The sequence below is a fragment of the Panulirus ornatus genome, chromosome 4 (assembly GCF_036320965.1).
Source record: "Panulirus ornatus isolate Po-2019 chromosome 4, ASM3632096v1, whole genome shotgun sequence".
NCBI lineage: Eukaryota > Metazoa > Arthropoda > Malacostraca > Decapoda > Palinuridae > Panulirus > Panulirus ornatus.
Window position 1 is genome coordinate 3,004,476 of NC_092227.1, and position 16,464 is coordinate 3,020,939.

General features: G+C 47.7%; 1 protein-coding gene across 5 annotated transcripts in view; it reads right to left on the bottom strand.

Moving 5' to 3' along the window:
- The window catches only part of eya (eya transcriptional coactivator and phosphatase 2), a 271,419-nt gene that overhangs the window by 90,433 nt on the left and 164,522 nt on the right, over positions 1-16,464 (bottom strand). For 3 of the 5 annotated variants that reach the window (XM_071692443.1, XM_071692452.1, XM_071692461.1), the window contains one exon: positions 14,847-14,876. Coding sequence is in view for 2 of the 5 variants with exons in the window: in XM_071692433.1 (XP_071548534.1) it covers positions 2,349-2,389 (41 nt within the window). In the remaining 3 variants the exon portion in view is untranslated. Of the gene's footprint in view, positions 1-2,348; positions 2,505-14,846; positions 14,877-16,464 lie in introns of those variants that run through there. The other 2 variants (XM_071692433.1, XM_071692424.1) reach the window with 1 other exon arrangement.

The following is a 16,464-nucleotide window of genomic DNA, read 5'->3' on the forward strand; positions in this document are numbered from 1 at the left end:
GAGGGGAGGAAAAAAGCAGCACAAACATTATGGTCCCCTAGAGAGAAAAAGTACACACACACACGAGAGAGAGAGAGAGAGAGAGAGAGAGAGAGAGAGAGAGAGAGAGAGAGAGAGAGAGAGAGAGAGAGAGAATTATATAGACTCCCTTGCCAGCACATTAATCATCGTACATCACGCACCCAAAGATAAACAAACTGACATCGTTTTAAGGAAATTATGGCGCGGACGGTCCATGATGACAATGGAACGAACAAAGCAACAAGTCCTCTTATACGAGTGTCCGATAAAGGCAGGGGTCGCTGTGGCCCGTAATGGTCGCGGAGAACCCGGGTTGGGTCATGTTACACGGGAGGGAGGGAGAGGGAGGAGGAGGCGGCGGGGGAACCCATGGGTACACCGAACTGCGGAGAGAGAGAGAGAGAGAGAGAGAGAGAGAGAGAGAGAGAGAGAGAGAGAGAGAGAGAGAGAGAGAGAGAGAGCATTTTTTTTTTATTTTCAGCGCGCTGAGAGCGCTTTAGAGAATTCTCTTTTTTTCTAATACACAGCCCTGGAGGGACTGTTTTTAAAGCTGATGGGACGAGGGTTTTATTTGGTTTTTTTTTTCTATCGTATGGTCGGGATTGGTTTAGCGGCTTATGGAGGTTTATTTGGATGGGCAAGTTTTATTTCCGGAGGCTTAGGGTGGCGACATCAGTCATGGTTTATTTATCAAAAGGAGGAGGGGGGGAGGGGGGGGGGTGTTTGCGTGGGTGAAATAAGCCAAACTAATTTTTTTCTATATCTGTCTCGACCATGTCATAAATGAAGCCATTTTCTGTGTGTGTCAAGAGATGCTAGACGTCTCTCACATCATTATCTTTCACACCATTAGAAGCTTCGCTTTTGTTTTGTTTTGTTTTCGAAGCAGTCATAATTGCTTCAGATCTGATTACATTTACATATTCATTTAGGCAGCACCAACTGTTGGTTGTACAAATATTGGTTTGGCATTAGCCATTTCCTCTCAGAATGGCGCCATAGTAGACTTTACGATGGTTTGGGAGGTCTTCTACCCCCCACAGCTGCGTCTGGGACCTTACCTTACCTTACGATGGTTTGGGAGGTCTTGTATCTCCACAGCTGGGTCTGGCACCTTACCTTACCTTACGTATACCTTACGATGGTTTGGGAGGTCTTGTATCCCCACAGCTGGGTCTGGCACCTTACCTTACCTTACGTATACCTTACGATGGTTTGAAAGGTTTTCTACCCCCTACAGCTGGGTCTGGGACCTTACCTTACGTATACCTTACGATGGTTTTCGGAGATCTTTTACGTCACTCGTCAGGAGTGGCGAGTCTCCTGGCACGAGGATACGACTGACAAATGTTTTTCTTGTGAATCTTCAGCGAATTTATGGTAGAAAAAAATAACCAGACGAACGCTGACCTCAGGTCATCTAGATATCCCTTACACTAGGCCAGTTGCTGGGATACAAGGATACTTAGAGGTGTTATTGTGGTTGTCCGTACGACCCTCGAGTACGACAGTACGACCCTAAGGTCCATGATTAGACCAACGCACTCGGGAGTCGTGCCGCCGTGGTCAAGGATCGTACCTTCATGCTCAAGGGTCGTACCGTCCAACTCAAAGGTCGTACTCTCGTACTCAAGGGTCATACCCTCGTACTCAAGGGTCGTATCGTCCTACTCAAGGGTCGTCCCGTCCTACTCAAGGGTCGTCCCGTCATGCTCAAGGGTCGTACAGCCGTACACAGCGGGTTTAAGCACACCAACGTTCTCCGACTCAAGGTTAAAGGCATATTCGTAAAGACAGGAAGATGATACGCTGAAAATACGTCTTATCTGAAGTAGATGTACTACATGATGCGTCTACTGAACACGGTAAAGCTATTAAGATTGACGTAAGATATTCTACGAAAGTCGCTCTATTAAAGAAAACGCGAGACATTACCGCCATCTCCTTACGTACATTCTGTATCATTTCTGAAAGAATAACAGTAGCAAAATCGTCATCTTTATTACGACATAAGTCAAATGAAAGATTTACTAACGGTTGAACTAGTATTATGCACATTCGGATTATCTTATGGTGGTGTTTCAGCCTCGACGCGAAACAGGGTTTAAAGGTTCGACTTTCTGTTCGAAGAAAGACGAGTTCGAATCAGCACTGTTTTCAATCATTCCTATATTTTGTACGTCTGGTGGCACTCCAGACAGCTTAGTGATCAACCCTAACGCAATTTTCTTATCCCACAGTACTCCTCAACACCGTATAGAAAACGTGCAAAAAGACACTAGGGTAATCATCAACAAGGGTAAACACCAACAAGGCCACAAACTTACTCTAATAGCATGTCAAGTTCATTCAGCGCCTTCGACAGCATCGTCAACTAATGTCACAGTTAGGAGCTGTCGACACGTGAACCACAAACACGGAAATGGTGATGTGGAGAAAGAAATCTTCCGTTCCTGCCCGCTGTGTTCTGCCTTGCCAAATACAACAACTGTTCGCAGGTCTTTCCACTACGGTTGGCTAAATCCCCGAGGGCAATCAAGGATAGAATTCACGACCAAAATATTAGTAACAGACTGGACACTCCAGCTCATACCATTAAGAAAGATATAACACGGTTTTCTTTTTCTCTTTCACCAAAGCAAGACTGGACACTCGGGGAGGGTCGTAAGGGTGTAAATATAACACAAATACAACTCCAGCTTCCACTTCATAGCAAGACTGGCCACTCAGTCACAAAATATGGGGTGGTATAATAACACATACAGGACCCCCAACCCCCTCCGCCTCCCTGTAGACTAAGACTGGACACTCGACGAGATAACAGCGTGCAAAAAAAAAAAAAAAAAAAAAACCGCGAGTTATCAGGCCACGAGGGTGGTGGCGGCGGGGGTGAGGACATTTGGCCGTGGGTGGGTGTGTGGGTGGGTGAGGGAGACTTGGCCGAGGGTGTGGGCGGGAGAGAGGGAAGGGAGCACTTGGCCTGCCGGGCGGGCGGGCGGGCCGAGTCGAAGGTAATCCAGGTAAGAGGAGCTGCCCCCGGAAGTGCATTAGGACAAAAAATGACGGAGTTGTGGCCTCCTTATCATTCGGGGAGGGGAGGGGAGGGGTGGGGGGGAGTAATGGGGAGAGGGGAGACTTTTAAGAAATGGAGAGTAAACGAAAATGCGAGGGAATATATGAAGCAAAATGTAAGCACAAACGAAGAAAATTAAGAATTACGGGACTGTCTTTAGGTTAATGACGACTGCTAATCATCAATAGGAATTACAATTAACAATTACTACCACAAACAATTCCTTCGATTACATTATTCACTTTCCCATTTACGTCATTATGTCAAGTACTCCATTCACTCATTTTCTTAACCCATAACTTTACAAAACGCTTCTTTTCATCCGTTCCCTGTTTCATTATCAATTATATTAATTCACGTATTACATTCTTTCTTCCATTATCTCTCCCTCCGACGTGCCCTTATCAACTGCCCTATTACCCATTTCTCCCATTTATTGCTTCATGTTGGTGGTTCTCGTCCCCCGGAGTCTGCTGCCGTGTCCTCCATAACACCCACGGGAGCGCCGCGGCCGCTGATTGGCTGCCGCGCCTGACGTCTTGTTATGGCCCCGCTAGACCCCGCCCACTCCCACTGTTGCCAGCACCAGCATCATCCCCTCACCCAGTGTTGCCAGTAACAGCACCATCTCTGAACCAGCGTCAGCACTACCCTCCTCGTTCCAGTGTTGCCAGTACCAACATCATCATCCCTAATCCAGCGTTGCCAGTACCAGCACCATCTCTATTCCAGTGTTGCCAGCACCAACAAAAACATACCCTGACAGTGTTACCAGTACCAGCACCACTCATGACAGTGTTGCCAGTATCAGCATCAACCCTGGCCTACTGGTGCCAATACCTGAACCACGCGTGACCCATTATTACCAGTACCAGCACCACCATTTACCAGTACAAGAACTACTCTTGGACCAGTGCTGTCAGTGCCAACACCACCTCTGACCCAGTGCTGCCAGTAAAACACTACCACAGGCTCAATGTTGCCAATATCAGGACCACCTCGTAACCCAGTGTTACCAGTGCCAGTATCACCCATGGCGGTCTAGTGTTGCCATTACCAGCACCACCTCTAGTGCAGTACTGCCAGTACCAGCACCACCCCTGACACAGTGTTGTCAGTACTGGCTATCATCACCATCATTGCTGTCATCACTGCCACCATCAGCCCTACAACTGGCCATTGTTCCCAACACAACTCAATTCATTCCAGGGGCCTATCTCTACCCCCGGAGCCCAGCCTCTCCACAGACTGCGTTTCACTGCTTCACGATCAGTCAGACTGTTCGTGGCAGCAGACCGCACAGCCGCCCCTCCACACCCCGGAAGACCAAGCAGTGTTAACAGGCATAGGAAAAAAAAGAAAAAAGAAAGAGTAATTCCGGCATCGTAACCATGATGCCAACAACGATGTCTTTGAGTACGACTGAACGACCACTGAGTACGAGACTGGGGTCGTCCCCGTCAATTCTCGCGACACGTCATCATGACGTCATGACTGGGTCTAGGATCAGTCAGTCTGTTTGGAGCCGCGTCTGGTCACTTGAACACACCCGACATTCGGCCAAAGACATTCTAAATAACGGTTGTCTCGGTTGACTGAACTTCTAACCCAGATCTATATTTCCCACGTCTATATAACACACCGCTCACAGCCGCTTAGAATTATACGACTAACCAAACTGAATCGAATCGTATTCAGTGAATACTATCTGAATGTATTTCAACTTCTTTACCATAAAGGGCGAGGCAGGTAAGGCCAGTATGTGTGACTAATGCCTCAGACACTCAACCCCTCGCCAGTGCTGCACCGAAGGAATTGCTCAGATACATTTTTTTTTCCTTTTTTTTTTTTTTTGTCGCGCGTGATACTGAGGGAGTGGGGGTTGGGGTGTCCAGGAGCCACGTACGTCATAAAATTGGGAATGACTGCTCATGCGCGAGGCTAATCATGTAACAGTGATACAAACTCACACCACAGTGATGTACTGTCACGTCAGATTTTATACATCACGTGAGATTATATACATATATATATATATATATATATATATATATATATATATATATATATATATATATATATATATATATATTCCTATGAGTCCACGGGGAAAAAGAAACACGATAAGTTCCCAAGTGCACTTTCGTGTAATAATCACATCATGTCAAGCTGATGCAACACAGTGTCAGATTAATACACCATCATGCCACAGATGTCTGAACCTCTGTCGTTTCCCAGTCTTCCCCGTCACGAATGAAACATATAAGTTTCGCGATTCGTGACGACACACGATTTCGTAACCTCACACGACAGGCGATAACAGACTGGGTTTGGAGATAACGCAGGGGTCGTCTCCTGAGCTGCATGGATGGATGATAATCACATTATGCTTCATGGAAAACCAAGCCTTGATACAGATGGCAACATGACACATTGGATTCGACAGAGCCTTAATACGTTGACCATAGTTCGGGAGGAGGTCTTCTACCCCGCCACCACAGATAGGTCTGGGCCCAAGCCTCCGCGTTCCTCCCCCCCGTGTTCAACGAGGCTGTTGGAGGCCGCGGCGCCCCATAGGCCTACTTAACCAACCACCACATCCTGGCTGGTGTATGTTGGTGCGCCCTGCTGGTGTACACCTGTCCACGTCCTCATGTTGGCCCAGCCGACGTCCTTTTCTTCGTCCCCGTCCCACACAGAGCCCCCGAGTCTGTGAAGCTCTTTACCTCCTTACGTGTTTCTCCGGACACCCACAACCCGTTTTCCCTGACGAGGCAGCCCTACCTACCTACCGTCGCTCGGGGGAGGGGGGGGGGGGGGGACACATGTTCCAATCCTTCTCTCATCAAAGTTCGACGCTGGTGTGTATGTGGGTGGGTCAGTTACCCTCGAACGGCGTTATTATCTTTAACAACCACCGCGCAAGGACCCCTCGACGCCCTACCGCCCTCCCCACCCACAAGCTCGCCCAATGCGACCAAGTATAATGCCTGCAAGATACTGGTCACCTCCCGAAGGAGTCGATCCTGAGGCAGTTATTTACAAAGTCAGTGTAGCCAAGTCAGTACAGTAAGACCCGACTAGACAATAATGATTCTCTACGTCACGTCAGGGTGTCGACCCGTCTCACGAAACTTTGTCGTGACGCCTTTAAGACAATCCCGAGGCGCCTCCCACAAGACACTCAGCTCTGACTGACATTCCCCTAGACGAAATGTCATCCTCAGTGATCACCTAACTTCCCTCTTACCTTAAAGAAACTTGGTTGTACTTTTACCAAAAGAAACTTGACTGTACCGTTACCCAAAGAAATTTGGTCACAATTTTACCTACAGAAACTTACGTTGTACTCTGAGTCTGTCTACAAAATCCGAGATGCCTTAAAAGTTATATATATATATAAAAAAAAAAACTGTCATGTTATAAAGTTCTTATTTAAGGAGGAGGAGGAGGAGGAAGAGGGGGAGGAGGAGGAAGAAGAAGAGGAGGAGGAGGCAAGGGAACGCGGCCGCCAAGATATCGCCGGCGGTTTGATCCCTCGTGTCCCGAGGCAGTGAGTGAGGGAGGTGGGGGAGGTCAAGTTCCCTTCACCGGAGGACCACACTAAGAAGACCACCACCACCATCACCACCCACCCACTCACCTCCCCTCCCTCCTACAAGCTCCCGCAGGAGGCGGTGCCGCAGGTCCTCAGGGATATCGTCCCACACGGTCTAGTTACACCCGACAATACGAACCCACACCAGGTGTCTCCCTCGCCCTTGGGGTCATCACAATAGACCTTTATAATTAATCATCTACAGCTACCAACGCCCCACCCTCCCCTCCCTCTCCACCACAAGTCCTGCCACCTGACCGCCCGCATGGTCTGGTTGCACCGACTGCCTCCGCTCCTGCCACAGGAAACCGTATCCTCTGTAACCCACAGACTTGGTGGCTTTTTTTCCCCTCCCTCCCTCTCTCTCTGCTCTTCCGAGAGGTCATAAGTACGACTGACTTAGGAGGGAGGTGGGAGGGCTTTGAGACAATGGTGGTGGTGGTGGCTTAGGTGGTAAGGGGAGAGAGAGAGAGGAGAAAGGAGAGAGAAAGAGACGGTAACATCGTTATCAACGCTGCTGTAGGAGAGAGGGAGACGCACATAAGAGACGGTGTTGGAGAAGGTGCAGAAGAGGACATGCTAGATCATCCTATGTCCCTCTTACACCACCTGTTAAGAGGCGCTCAACACACTGCTCCTCCCGCCGACCCTCTCCAACCATCATCACCTGGACCTCATCCCACACCTGGGGAACATGCTCCCGCAACATCTCCGCCATCGTCACTTTGACTAAATGCTCTCAGTCAGACTCTGACGACTCGACTCTGCTGCATTCCTCCACTTCCCTCACTTCCTCACCATCTTCTGCACCTCGACCCTTGTGTTGTGTGGTCTCACCTCGACCCTTGTGTTGTGTGGTCTCACCTCGACCCTTGTGTTGTGTGGTCTCAAACTGCTTGACCAGATTCGGATTTGGACATCCTCCCAGGAGGGCAGATGTAAACTTAATAAATCTTAACACGTTCGATACTCGACTGAGCAATGATGTATGAGAAAGGTGGTGTATGAGAGGGATGGTGTACGAGAGGGGTGGTGTATGAGAGGGGTGGTGTATGAGTGGGGTGGTGTACGAGAGGGGTGGCGTATGAGAGGGGCGGTTTAGGCAACATAATCCACGACAGGAACAGGATTAAAACCAGAACCATAACACACACGCACTACCTCCCTCCCATCCACACACACACACACACACACACACACACACACAAAGGCTCGCGCCGTCGTGCTCAAGGGTCGTAACATCGTGCAATGGGAGTCAGTATAATTTCGTATTTACTTTTGCACATAAACTCAGCTGCCAGTACTCCGCAGTACCGCCTCTCAGTACATCCACTACACCATCAGCTTCCTCCTTCAGTCACACGTCTCCAACATACTTAACAACGCGGTATTCATACAGGCGCCCCCGACCTGTGTGATCTTGATGGAGATGGACATGTCTGATATTTGGTTTTGTGATATTGATGCGTGTGCTGAGAGAGAGAGAGAGAGAGAGAGAGAGAGAGAGAGAGAGAGAGAGAGAGAGAGAGAGAGAGAGAGAGAGAGAGAAATTCAGGCACTAGAGGAAGGGGTTAAGAGAAAGAAAGAGGTTGCGTGTGAGTGTATTTGAAACAAGAGAATGAGAGAGGGAGAGGGGACATAGGGAGAGGAGAGAGAGAGAGAGAGAGAGAGAGAGAGAGAGAGAGAGAGAGAGAGAGAGAGAGAGAGAGACGCAGGCACCGCCCCCAACATGGCTGACGGACCCCGCCAGTCGATACTGTCAACCCTCACCAAAAAATGGCGAAGGTTGACCAAGAACCTCTCCCCTCCAGCTCTCTCTCTCTCTCTCTCTCTCTCTCTCTCTCTCTCTCTCTCTCTCTCTCTCTCTCTCTCTCTCTCTCTCCCACACACACACAATGACCAAGAACCTCTCCCCTCCAGTTCTCTCCCCTCCAATATCTCGGTAAATAACAACAGTCCTCAACACGGTGCACCTCCCTCCCCACTCCCTAAAATATCCCCCCCCCGCAACCCACATTGTTTATATAACGTCCGCCGTTACCAACTGGAGTTAGGTTAGGTTAGGTTAGGTTAGGTTAGTTAGGTTAGGTTAGGTTAGGTTCGGTTAACTCCTCAAACCTAATCGAGACTGTCATTATCTCTCTAGACTGACACTCGAGAGATTATTTCAGACTAAAACAGAATAAATTATTTCGGACAAAATCAACTCAAGTTGGGGGGGGGGGAACTAGAAATAAACTGCACCTCACTTTGAGATTTTTTTTTTCTCTTATCAGTTCTTTCCGTCTGTTCGAATCGCATCGTTTTCAAGTCTCACTGTTCATACTGCCTTGCCCGAAGCTTCGGTATCTTCAGGTTCAGAATCAATGAATCCTTGAATCTGGTTCACCTTGACACTACGAAGAGAATGCTTCAGGGAACTGGATATCTGGCCATAAGTATCATTCAAAGCCATCTAAAAGTTTCGAAGCCTCGAGACCTGGTACGGCACACTTCAAAATCAGAAGTAGGGTGGTTCACATGACACACAGGGAGGGAGGGAGACGTCCCCCTCCTCCCCGTTTCTTTAACTAGTCCACAAAATGAAATGATTAATGACGTAACATCAATCTAGTTCCTCCCAGATGAAATATAATGATGGTGTTCCCCCGTCTCCTTGTGCGTTCACGTCTCCCTACCGTCTCTCTCCTCGCCGTCTCACACAGGCGCCCTTAAGCCTGACTCCCTGCTCACCACACTCGTCCCGAACGTGACCTCCTTCCCTCTGACCTGACCCCCTCCTATCTCCCCACCCTTGTCTGCGGTCAGTGCCAGGGTGATGACCTCTCGGCTTGACCTCTGACCGTGACCCCTCACACGGTCAGAACCCACACCCCTTTTCCATCCCTCTCCCCAGCCTTCCTCACACACACACACACACACACACACACACACACACACACAGCATCACCACCTGAATCATCACCTCATTCATGATGAGTTAACTAGCAACCACCACGACCTCACAGCTCTGTAATATCTGTAATACCTCACATGTGTGTTTCCCTCCGAAAGGCTGCCTAAATACAGTAAACCATTCTCTCTTTCCTTTATCTATTTATTCATTTACGGTAAGTGCTCTACACAACGCACTTTTATGTCAACTTAAAACCGTCTCCACACACGTGGAGTCTTCGGGGGTCTCCAACCCCCGCAGCCCGGGCTGGGCGCAAGCTCCTGGATGGGGTTCGTCGTTGGTCGACCAAGCTGTTGGAAGCTCACAAGCCCTCAAGCTACGTGGGGGGCCCTGGAAGCTACGGCGGCTTCCAGCAGCTTTGACAACACACAGCCGAGGATAGTACAAATAATCCATATCTGGGAGGTCATGATGGTAACTAATTAACGGATAATTAAAGGAGTTTGAGCAGGAGGTGAGGTAGGATATTACCACGCCCCGAGGAAGCATGTGATGGAGGTACTGCATCCGCGTAGGTCAGGATGGCAGATATACATCCAGGTTCACCTGTCATTCTTGCCCACACTCACCCACGTCTGCCCCGGCCTGGTCTTCCTCCCTGGCCACCACACATCAAGGGCGACTGGAAAAGGTGCGGAAAAGGGCAAAGAAGATTGTCCAAGCTCCCTCTTACACCACCTGTCAAGACCTCTTTTTTACACAGCCGTCTATCAACAGGCGCTCAATAGACTATACATATTAATCCCCACGTTCGTGTGTGTGTGTGTGTGTGTGTGTGTGTGTGTGTGTGTGTGTGTGTACATAGCGTCTGTTGATCATCCCTCTCCCCCTTTTCTCAGCCTCGGTCTCCTGTTTATCTACAGAACATTTTCAAGTTTACGCACATGACGCCTTTTCACGCGCCGAGCCATAGTGGAGATGGGGAGGAGGTGGGGCGGAACAGTAGGTGATGGGAGGTGTACAACACCAGGGATGGATGACATTCATAATAACAAAGAAAAGATTGGAAAAAAAAATGACCGGAAGATGATGATGGAAAGTTTAAGAGAAATGATAATGTATCTTCCAGAGTTATCAGATACAGCATTATCTTTACTTGTCTTTATGACAGCATTATCTTTACCTGTCTTTATGACAGACGCGCATTCGCTAAATTTCCCCGCGGCAAGAACAGATGGCCAAGGTCGCAGGAGGAGAGGATCTCCAGTCCGTGTTAATACAGGAGGAGGAAGAGAGAGAGAGAGAGAGAGAGAGAGAGAGAGAGAGAGAGAGAGAGAGAGAGAGAGAGAGAGAGAGAGAGAGAGAGAGAGAGAGAGAGAGGAAGGCGAGGTTGGAGAGAGAGAGTTGAAAGAACGAATGAAAGAATAGAAAATGAGATAATGGAAGGAAGGAAGGAAGGAAGGAAGGAAGGGAGGAGGAGGAGGAGGAGGAGGAGGAGGAGGAGGAGGAGGAGGAGGAGGAGAAGGAAGGAAGGAAGGAAGGAGGAGGAGGAGGAGGAGGAGGAGGAGGAGGAGGAGGAGGGAAGGAAGGAAGGAAGGAAGGAAGGAAGGAGGAGGAGGAGGAGGAGGAGGAGGAGGAGGAGGAGGAGGAGGAGGAGGAGGAGGAGAAGAAGAAGAAGAGGAAGAGCAAGAGGAAAAGGATGAGGGATGGGCAAACATCGGATACAAACTGTTACGAAAGATCACAGAAGACCATGAGCGACGCACCAGGAAGGAGAAGTGCGCGCGCGTCGTGGGTGACGCATGGGACGCATGCCTGACGCACGCGGGGGACGTGAGACAGAATGTCAGTTCACCAGCAACCCGTTCTGAGAAATTCCCAAGAAAGGAACATGACAGACGAAGACCGGAATGTTGAAAATGAAGGATGAAATGTCGTAGGCAGGAACACCAGCACCAGCAGCAGGAGGATAATCTTCCATGTGCGCACAATACAACCATTCCCACGCCGGAAATGCCACTCCTCATATACTATATATATATATATATATATATATATATATATATATATATATATATATATATATATATATATATATATATTGTGAACACAGACGGCTCAAAGCCTCGACCCTTCAGAGCCAGCGGGGGCTAACACACGACCTACCTTAAGGTCTAGTATCCCACTTGGAGCCTTCGAGATTCCATCTCAATCACTTTCATCAGCCAGCACACCACTGTCCTGGCCACCCCTCCCTCTGCCCCACAATTCGGCCTCAACAGGAAATTCTTGAGAAAAAATAAAGAGGTTTCACAACCGATGCCATGATGATGATGGTGTTGTGGGCACTGCTCACACAGCTGTCCCGGAGCTTATCATTCAGGCCATAACCCTGCCACAACCCACAGCCCTCCCTTCTCTCTCTCTCTCTCTCTCTCTCTCTCTCTCTCTCTCTCTCTCTCTCTCTCTCTCTCTCTCTCCTATCCCCCCTTAACACACACACACACACACACACACACACACACACACACACACACACACACACACACACTTCCGGCGTCTGCCACAAGGGTGGAGATGCTTCGTTCGGGAGTTGCGGGAGGGGTTCGAGTCTCGCCCTGCGGCACGCCAGATAAATGAGCAGGAAAATCATTCAACTTCAGATTAGAGTCAGTCTTCCATCGTCTCAGTATGAGACCAAATATACAGCTATGATGACACCTTCATCAAGATGCACTTGCAACATAATGAAAGAACTGGAACCTATGAAGCTTAGAGAGATGAAGATAAAGATCTCAGATAATCGTCGCATGGCAGCAAAAGGAAACTATACACGAACATGGGTTTATATGTGAAAGCCTCTCAACAAAGAGGACATGAAATTCATATAAATCTACAAAGACCTGCCAATGACGATGAATCATATCAAAATCTACAACAGACCACCCAGCAAGGTAGACGTCTGTTCAATATACATACAAGGGAAACATGATATATATAAACACACACATATGGAATAACGACAGAATCATTGAAAAGAAAACTTGACATGTGGTTCAGATCAGTCCCAGATGAACCTAGAGATAGTAAACGAAATGCTGTTGGCAGCAGAGAGGAACAGTGTCTGCAATCAAATAAAGAAGAGCGGTGAGCACTACGCGCTATACCCCCCTCACCTCTCACACTGGCACAACACTGTCGTCGTTAGAGCTCGTAAAGGACGTAGCTAAAACATCTTCAGTGGCTGTCGAGTTCCAACTGGTATAGCCCACGTTGCTGTCCTCTCTCTCTCTCTCTCTCTCTCTCTCTCTCTCTCTCTCTCTCTCTCTCTCTCTCTCTCTCTCTCTCTCTCTCTCTCAGGATCATCATCTTGACTTTCCTCGCCCCTGGTACGTGACCCTACGCCCCACTGACCTGACATGACCCGAGGCCTTCAGCAAACACACACACACACACACACTGACCCGCGACTTTGTCACCTCGTTTGAGGTCATCCTCATCAGCCTGGGGGTAAGAGAGGCCTAACAGCCTCTTCTCCAAGTGTAGTTAGAGGTTACTGAAGAAATGGCTGAGCCATGATAGAAATACATATATTCTCTAAATATTGACAAAGTAAAGATTATAACACTACTGATGCCTTTAAAATATTGTAACTAACAAACCTTACTACTGAATGGTCTAATAAAGATGGTCTTATTGACTGGTTTGATAATGATGGTCGTATTCGCTGGTTTAATTAAAAATGGATTTTCTCATTTGGTCTAATAAAGATGTTTTTATTTTCAATTCTAAAAAAAGTGTTTTATTGGCTGGTCGAATAAATATGATTTTATTGATCGCTTAGATTAACTAAGCTGGTTCGACTGGTTGGTTCAATAAAGATGGTTCTTATCAACTGGTCTAATAAAAATGACTTTAATGAGTGGTCTAATTAATGTGGGTCTTCTACCCCTCACAGCCCGGGGCTTGGCCTAGGCTACCAGAGTTGGGTTCGATGGTCGACCAAGCTGTTGGAGGCAGCAGCCCTCAACAGCCATGGCTGGTCTGGTAGACTCTGTAGGTGTAACCTGTCCAGCGCAATCTTGAACTTCTCTACTGTGCATCCTCCAATGTTTCTGATGGAAGCAAGCAAGGTGCTGAAGTCTTGTCTTGGACCCCAGCTGCATGTATGAGGTGTTCTGTCTCTCTCTCTCTCTCTCTCTCTCTCTCTCTCTCTCTCTCTCTCTCTCTCTCTCTCTCTCTCTCCCTGCCTGCCATATTAATGACCCTGAGCCACCTGTCTCCCTGGCTGGCACCTCCACCTGCCACATCCATCTCCCCCTAACCCGTCTACCAACACCTTCCACACACCTCCACCTTAACGTGTTATCTCCACACACCTCCACCTTAACGTGTTAATCTCCACACACCTCCACCTTAACATGTTAATCTCCACACACCACCACCACCTTACAATGTTAATCTCCACACACCACCTTAAAGTGTTAATCTCCACACACCGCCTTAACATGTTAATCTCCACACACCTCCACCTTAACATGTTAATCTTCACACACCACCACCACCTTACCATGTTAATCTCCACACACCTCCGCCTTAACATGTTAATCTCCACACACCTCCACCTTAACATGTTAATCTCCACACACCACCACCACCTTACCATGTTAATCTCCACACACCTCCGCCTTAACATGTTAACCTCCACATATCTACACCTTAACATGTTAACCTCCACACACCTCCACCTAACATGCTAATCTCCACACACCACCACCTTAACATGTTAATCTCCTCACACCTCCACCTTAATATTCTAAGCTCCACACATCACCACCTTAACACATTAAACTCCACATACCACCACCTTAACATGTAAATTTCCACCTTAATGTAGTAATCTCAACATTCTTATACATGTTAATCTCTCCCTACAACTTAACTATCTTAACATCCACACTCCACCACCAGCACATGTTAACCTCTCACTTCATCACGGATCTTTCCCTGACGAAGACATATTCCCACATGAAAATGTTTACATTTCTTTCGAATCCTTTTCCTAAAAATGAAACAATACATGATTCATAATCCTAATCATGACGAGAACTGGGAAGGAAAATATAGAAAACGTGTTGCAACTAGAGAGGGATGGAGAGAGAGGGGGAGAGGAGTGAGTGGGAGGGACTGTGGGAGGGAGGAAGGGACTGTGGGAGGGAGGGAGGGAGTCAAGAGACGTGAGCAGTGGTGATACATACCTTATATGGTCTTCCCAGGAGACTCCAACACTATAAGAAGAGAGAAAAAAAGACACAGGTTTAGTCACAAGCCAACTAGCTCTCCACTGGAGAAATATATATATATATATATATATATATATATATATATATATATATATATATATATATATATATATATATATATATATATATATATATATATGATTACACATAAAAAGTAGGTGCATTAGCGGTATGCATACATATATATAAGCACGACCGCGCGCGCGCGCACACACACACACACACACACACACACACACACACACACACACACACACACACACACGCACATCCATACGTGTCAATGAAATCTGACATCACGGGCGTACAGGAACAGCTGCGTGTAACACAAGGTGTGAACTTACCCACACACACACGCACACACACACACACACACACACACACACGCGCGTGGGCAGACCACTCTTGTCCTTACTATAACCGATATGACTGACCGATTACTTCCCTTAACAGCCAATCTCACCTGTGGAGCAGAGAAAGTGATATGTGTGTCAAGAGGAGGTGAGAGTGAATGAGCTTGGAAAACTGACCTGTGTTCAGAGATACCAAGAGAGAGATTGAGAGAAGAGTGGCGTAAGGTGAGAGTAAATGAATGGGTAGGGAAGTACTGGTTATGTGTGCTGGATGAACTGTGTAACGTTACATGTGGATGGTGAAGGTTCAGCGTATGAGAAAGGGTAGTGGGTGACGAAAAGAGAGGTGTATGGACGTTATTTGCAGGGAAGGAGCGCGTGTGACTGGGAAATGTACGAGAGGAAGCGGCAGGACGTCAAGAAAAAGGTGCGAGACATGAAAAATAAAAAAGGAGCAATGCGAGACGGTTTGAGAAAAGACAGGTGAATTACAGGCAGAATAAGAAAAGATTTTAGAAGGAGGTTAACTGTGTGCGAAAAACACGAGAATAAAATGGGAGCATAAGTGATGTGATGAAGGTAAATAGGGAAATGGTAACAAGCAGAGACGAGGTGAAGAGGAGGTGTGTTAAGTCTTCTGAAAGAGTGTTGGGTGTATCTGTAGCATGCACTGGACACATGGGATAAGCTAGATGGCAGAGTGGCAGATGTGGGACGTAGATGTGGGATGTTTCGTGTCGAGGTGGCATTCAGAGTTAGAGGAGCTAGACATGCATAAAATGAAGGATCTTGTAAGTACCGTGTTGTCAGGTGTTCGTATGAGTGATGAAGAGGAACTTTATGGACTGAGTTCCATTAACTCACGAGTAAATGAGGGGATAAAAAGGAAAGACAGCTCCCTAGCCCATGGAAGGGGAACGTGACAGCCACTGCAGTGCTGGTTTTATTACACTGCCGTCACTACTTTTCCCGACACCCAGGCCACACTGCCTTTTCTGTCAGCGCCTGCCTACCATCTACTGCCTACAGCCTGGTATATATACATATATAGCTCTCGTCCCTTCTTGTTTACGACGCCAATTTTATTTCTATGGACAATCATCGCCAAATATATGATGTCAGGGTTTTTATGAGCGAGGGGGACGGATTCGCGGGTGTATGGTGCCACTACCAGGAAGGCAGGTATATCGTGCCACTACCAGGGAGGCAGGTATTTCGTG